We start from the raw sequence: 6,534 nt of genomic DNA, 5'->3' as shown, positions 1-6,534 counted from the left end.
TATGGGGGAATTTTTTTTTTATATTTTTCATCTGCTAGAATAGGGGTTTGCAATCTTGGCTCACTAAATTACTTACAATGTGTTATTTCTACTTTTTCATTAAAATTAATAGTCTTAAAGATGTGGTTCTTGTGACATTTTCCTCACAAAACCGGTTCCAATTAGTAATTAATCCTATACTAAAAACAAGGTAAATGCATACTGTAAGAATATGCCATATCAGTAGTACGGTACCTGTTTTATAGATGCTCTAACTATGAACTTAAAAATAAAAACATAAATTATTTTGCTTCAATTATTTAAAGTGTCAAAGTATTACGTGGTGCAACTGTCTAGCCCCAATTACTGTTCTTTAAAGGTCATTAAAATTCCTTTGAATGTACTCCATTTTTGGCATTATTTCTGATGGGTATGCAGTCCCATGATTTCTAACTCCATCATAATTGTTAGGGGCTTCACAAGTTGGATTTAATTTAAAAATATAAAGTGGGATGAACAATCACCTGGGGTAACCAGTGCAGAGAGCATTCATAGATCAGACTATGTCCTAAATGATCCAACCTGTTCTTTAATATTTGAATGACAGTTACTATGAATAACTGCTACTTTGATTTGGCCTCATTTGGATTATTTTCATTAGTTTTGCTTCATTTCTTTACAAGATAAGAAAAAAACATCTAAGTAAAGATCATTTGTGGCATGGAATGTTGACAAACAAGATGCATCAGGCACACATCTAGTCTTTTTTTGTGTGGAAAATTTGGTCCAAAGCCGTCGGGCTGGGCATCAAGTTACGCCTCTCTCCATGTAGTTACGGTATCAAGAGCGCCTTTCTCCATGTAGTTACGGTAGTCTCCACCCCCCTCTTCCCCTATTAGCGCAGCCTCAGCACAGCACTCTGCTGTTGAGCTATCGGTTGCATATCCGCTGACTTTCGGCGTGGTAACGAGCTACGTTCATTAACAAAGGGGCGACCTATTATTTATTAATTAACAATTGTATCGTTTATCTATAAAAATGAGCACCCTTAACGTGAAGAAGCTCAAAGTTAACGAGCTGAAGGACGAGCTAAAGAAGCGGAATCTGTCGGATAAGGGGCTGAAGGCCGAGCTGATGGATCGCCTGCAGGCCGCGTTGGACGAAGAGGCCCTCGCCGGAGACTCCTCGGCGGCTCAGGAAGGTTCGGGCGATGATGGGTTCGAACAGTCGGTGGAACAAGAGTGTATAGGAGAGGGAGAGGGCATGGGAGAAGAAGAAGAAGGCGAGGGTCCGGTAGAGGAGAGCATGGAGGCAAACCAGGAGGAAGCGGAGAATGAAGGCGACGGCAACGGCGTCGCCGAGGACGAAGAGATGGGTGAGGGGGAAGACGGAGGGGAAGAAGACGACGAAATGGATCCCATGCTCAAGGCTGATGTAGACGATATGGAAAAAATCGAAGACGGTGAGCCCGGAGACAACGCCGCAGAGGGTGAGTTTGAGAAGTTGCTTGGATTAAAAAAAATGGCTGGTTTGGATGGACCGTGGTTGGATGCCGGTTTGTTTTTTTGGCTCAATGACGGGTTGGGGCCGGTTAGGTTTCACAGCGTTCTCCGCTCAGCGTCCATGTTGGGTCACAGCGGGATCCATGCTAGGCCGCGCTCAGGCTAACACGTAGCCAGCTAGCATCTTCGGTTAGCTCATTTTATGGCGCGTATTCTCTTAATGTGGCTATTTTAATATATATTTAAGTAGGTTAGAGTTATACGTGAAACTTTTTTTTAGAAAACGGCACCAAAGTAAACGACGGTTATTTTAAAATATGGCTCTTGATTCGGCTTTTTGTTTCGTTTTGTTACGGGGTTACCGTGCTAGTTAGCATCATTCCCTTTGTTTGACAGGAAGCTAAAGCTGTTAGCATTTCAGAGGTTCCCAACCGTTATGTTTGACCAGTAATGCCAGGCTTGGGCAACAAGGGCAGATAATTTGCTTGGATTATGATTACAAAGTTTGATTACACACTTTTTGTTATAATTTAATTTGTTTTCCCTATCGAACGAAAATTGCTCTTCTAAAGTGATATTCTGATCCCTTTTTTTTATTTTATTTATTACACTTTTAAAAATCGTTAATTTCCCCTTACAATTTTTCTGGTTTTCCTAACGTTTAAAAATCCAATTTTTTTAAGCTTTATTAATCAAAACATTAAAGTACAGAAAATGTTATTTTTTTAAATATACTTTCCTGAAAACCAATTGTCGATTGTAATGGCTTTATTGCAGTTTTAAAAAGCTGCGGAGTGCCACGGACGGATGTAAACATAACAGCGAGCTCAAGGAGCAGGCCAGGCCTAGAAAGCCGGAGGAAGAAGTTTACGAGACAGCGAAAGAGAGGCTGCAGAGCCGGGGTATCAGCGAAGCTAAGAAGGAGTCTCAAAGGAACACCAAACCCATCAATCCCACAATCCAACATCTGCTCAGCGGATAGCAAAATAGATGATCCCCAACTAAATCAACATTCTCCAAAAAAGATACCAGACAGTGATATTAGCTTGGAGGGCCTCGCGCTATTCCGCGACGATATAAACAAAGAACTAACTGGTAAGAATAGAGGTGATGGGCTCTATGTATACATTAACAGCTGGTGTAAAAATGCAAGATTAGTGGTCAGTTTCTGCTCTACAGACATCTAGTTTCTGAATGTTAACTGCAGACCGTTCTATCTGCCCAGAGAGTTTAGTGTGGTTAGCATCACTGCTGTTTATATGCCCCCAAGCCTAATACAAAAGAGCCCATGAGAACTGCAGCCCCATTTACACTACCCTACCCTTTTGAAACAATGCAGAGATTGGTCCGAGCACAATAACTGCAATAACTGTTGATTGTAAATGTCATGCATGACTGAACCGTACCATTCCAGAGACAACCCAAATGCGCTAAACTGGTACTAGTTCATTAGGACTAGTTCAGTTCGTCGTTTCCTGCGTCTGTAAGCCCTGATTAGACTATCGTTTGTGGTACCCAATTCCCAAAAGCCGACTCCGTCAAGTCCACTCACTAAAGGCTGCCTTCTTTGCTTGTCTCTCCGCAAACAACGAAATATCACAATGATGACAAAACATAGCTTCCCGTCGCCATCATTTACCTCTAGGGAGCAGTAGTACCTTAGATCGCCACCAGGAGGAAAGGAGTGGTGGGTAAATGGTCGTAAGGAACCAAGCCCGGCATGGATCGGTTTTCAGAGGGTAGTGTAATTGGGCCTTCTATATCAGGTAGAAGCCTCAGGTCACCTCACTGAATGACTACCGGCCTGCATTGACTCCAGTCATTTGAGTGCTTTTAAAGGCTGGTTAAAGAACACATCATCTCCAGTCATCCGACAGGTTCCAGTTCGCTTACCAACAAAGCCGCTCCACTGATGACCCCATCTCCTCTGGTCTTCGCCTGAGCCTAGCACACTTGGAGAAGAACACCCATGTGCAGATTTTCAGATCAAAGATGCAATTTTATTTTTATTTGAACCTCTATCTGCTTGAATATCAGCATGATGGAGGGGACTTTTTAAATGGTGACCCAACTTAATCCGAGCTTCATCTGAATTTACAGCCTGGCAAGCTTTCAGATTATATATAACATCAGCAATATAATCAAACAAGGCTGGGAATCTCTGAAGTTGTTAACCTAAAGCCATGCCTAAGGAAGGAGCAACGCTGAGCAGTTCAGTTTATCTGTGTATGAAAAGGATGTGCTTAGATGATATCGATTGGGAGTTTGTTAGGTTATATAGCCGAAAGTAGAGGTTGAAGTACTGGTAACTCAGATCTAGGTAGCTTTTTTGCATGATCCATTTATCCCTGATGACTGTAGACCCTCTTAAAGGTCACAGACCTCAATGTAAGTTTGCTCCCTGCCTTGCAGGGTTATTGTTTCGTAACTTTTAGCAACCTTTTTCCATTCCAGCCCCAGGAAAACATTTCTTTTTCTGTACATTTGGGCCAGTTTATGTTGTAAATACTACCTGGTCTTAAGAACTGTTACAAGTCATGACATTTTTATTGTATTGTTTAAGTGTAACCCAGAGGCTTTGCCTCTATAAATGATGATTATGGTGGACACAGTGTACACTAATGAACGGGCTTTGTGGGCCAACACCCCACTGCCAGTCCGACCTCTCTCTGTCTCAAAAAGGAGCACCTCATTCTATATCTTTGTTCTATTTTCAAAGGGGATGCGGACAAAGACACGAATGCTGATCAGAAGAATAAGAAGGGTGTTAAGAGACGCCGGGAGGAACATGGAAGGGGCTACTTTGAATTTATTGAAGAGAACAAATACAGCTGGTAAGGATGGGACAGAGCAAATATGGCCTTCGGCATCCCTGAAGCGCCATGCATAGCTTTGTTGACCTGTATTGGCTTTAACTGCCAATGCACTTCACTAGCAAGAGGAAAGAAATCCTCATTTTGAAGTATTTTATCATATATTATCTACAACACTTTTCATGTATTTGAGGGTCATCCCTGACTAGCTTTAAAGAGCCTTACCATTTACTGTTTTACAGTGCCCACTCACAAATGTATTTTTTAGACTGCATTCTGTAGCAGAAGTGCATCTCTCTAACTTCTATGAATTTCCACATCTGTTCCTCATGCCACTTATGTTTTAGGAAAGCCCGTTGTGTCCTCAGTGTAAAAAGAGGCTGCTTTCATAGCTGCCAGTGAAAGTAGCTGATGTACTCTTAATTAAAACTCAGGGTTTTGGGTTTAGCTGAGAGGCAAAGGATGAGGGGTCCACAGCTGGGGCGTAGCTCTGAAGGATTTAGTCCCAGTTTTTTATTTTTTGGAACGCCCACGGAGGAGCTCGCTATTGATCGTCCATCGTTTTACCCCGCAGTGGTTTTATTTATTTTAATTTTTGTTGTTTTTATTTCACTGACTGTATGATGTTCAACTGATATCTCTGTATCATATCCTGTGTCAGTCCTCATGGTGTGATTGGATGTGTGCATTTGCAAGGCTTCTCCCCCTCTCATAGGTGACATCATGCATGGTCTGCATGTAAGGGTGTGTGTGAGTTTGTGTACATGTACCTACTTCCTGGTCAGTGTTTTTGTTTTCATTGCGCTGCAGATAAACCCAAGGATCAACGGGCAAAAAAGGGAAAATATTCTTGGAGATTCTTTGTAGTTTATATTTGTGAGAGTTTTAGAGGATGGAGACAAAGTTATGGTGAGCTGATTTTAAAAAGAAAACAAAAGCATTTCCTTCCTGTAACCTTTTTGTTTTGTTTTTTTTTTTTTGTTTTTTTTATTGCTTTTTGCAATATTATAGGGATAAACTTTTGTCCTCTCCCAACAAACCAAATATCTTAAATTCTTTAGTCCTCAAAGATTTAAGTATTTGACTTTGACTCTCAGCAGCCAAAATGTAAACAGTCCAGAGCTGTTAGCAGTCTGGTTTCAAAAAGATGCAGAAATATCAAACTGCAGGAAAAATCCCTCCTCACGGACAATTTATTGGGGCCGATCCCCCAACATTTTTACATTTTAGAACTTTGCTGCAGCAGAATGATCTAGTTAATTCCTTTGAAAAATGTTACCTTTTGTTGTTAGTGCATGCTGTTAAATGTTATTTTTAAATAATATATTCAGTTTCCTTAATTATTAGCACCACAGCAGGTAAATGCGTCATGAAACCTGATCTGGTTGATAGCTGAGCCTTAAGTCTTCTCTACCTTCTTACAAGGCTGAGACATTTTCTACAGGATGAGATTAAAAATAATCGGCCTTGTACTCTTGCTAATTATCCTGGTGAGGCAGGCCCATAGCATCACTGAACCCAGCCATACCACAGTAATGGATAAGATGTGCTTTGCCACATACCGGTTCTTATAGTATGTTTTTAATGAGGTTATATGGATCTGTAACAGTGGTGCTGAAAAATGGGGCTCCTTTTTGTAAATAAGTTATTGGCTTAAGATGATGATATTATGTCACATAACTGTGATCAGGGTTTTAGATGTACATCCCCTGTGCAAAAAGCGAGCATGACCCCCCCTCCCTCTAGCAGACCTTTAGATTTAAACTAGCTGACTCCACTGCAGTCCTGAGGACACAAACTCCAGAGTTTCTCCACAAGCCTGGCACAATGGGGCGAGTTACGGGTCTCCTCTTTTTTTATTTTTCATGTTTTAGTATTGGATGGACGCTCAAAGGTAAGTACCTGCTAAAGGTCTACAGTAAAGACGGTAATCTAAAAAGATCTCAGGCTCACTTCCAAAATATGAATATATTTTTCTCTCTCGGTTTTCAGCATTTTGTTTCTATCCTTCAGCAAGTGGTTCCCACATCAATATATATACCTGCATTTGCATTCAAGTGTTGCTTTTCTAATGGACTTGCTGGCGTTTTATTTTCCAGCGCCTCTTTTAAGTCTCCTGTACCCCCCTTGGAGGAAGAAGATGAAGAGTGTGATGAGACGAAAGTCTGCCTGGATACCTGTAGGTTTTTCTTTTTTTTACCTCATTGCCCAAAACATAAAATTTAACTGTTTATGGAGTA

The 6,534-nt window shown here is 41.1% G+C and overlaps 1 protein-coding gene across 1 annotated transcript in view; it reads left to right on the top strand.

Moving 5' to 3' along the window:
- The first annotated feature begins 896 nt into the window (after positions 1-896).
- Positions 897-6,534, top strand: part of LOC107095679 (heterogeneous nuclear ribonucleoprotein U-like) — an 11,916-nt gene continuing 6,278 nt past the window's right edge. The window contains 3 exon segments of the mRNA XM_015391891.1: positions 897-1,468; positions 4,201-4,315; positions 6,394-6,531. Coding sequence (XP_015247377.1) covers positions 1,018-1,468; positions 4,201-4,315; positions 6,394-6,531 — 704 coding nt within the window. The 5' untranslated portion in view covers positions 897-1,017.

This window comes from Cyprinodon variegatus, unplaced genomic scaffold (genome assembly GCF_000732505.1).
Source record: "Cyprinodon variegatus isolate N-32 unplaced genomic scaffold, C_variegatus-1.0 Scaffold563, whole genome shotgun sequence".
In the NCBI taxonomy this organism is placed as follows: domain Eukaryota; kingdom Metazoa; phylum Chordata; class Actinopteri; order Cyprinodontiformes; family Cyprinodontidae; genus Cyprinodon; species Cyprinodon variegatus.
Note: the sequence above shows the minus strand (reverse complement) of the source record. Positions and strands in the feature narration are given on the sequence as shown.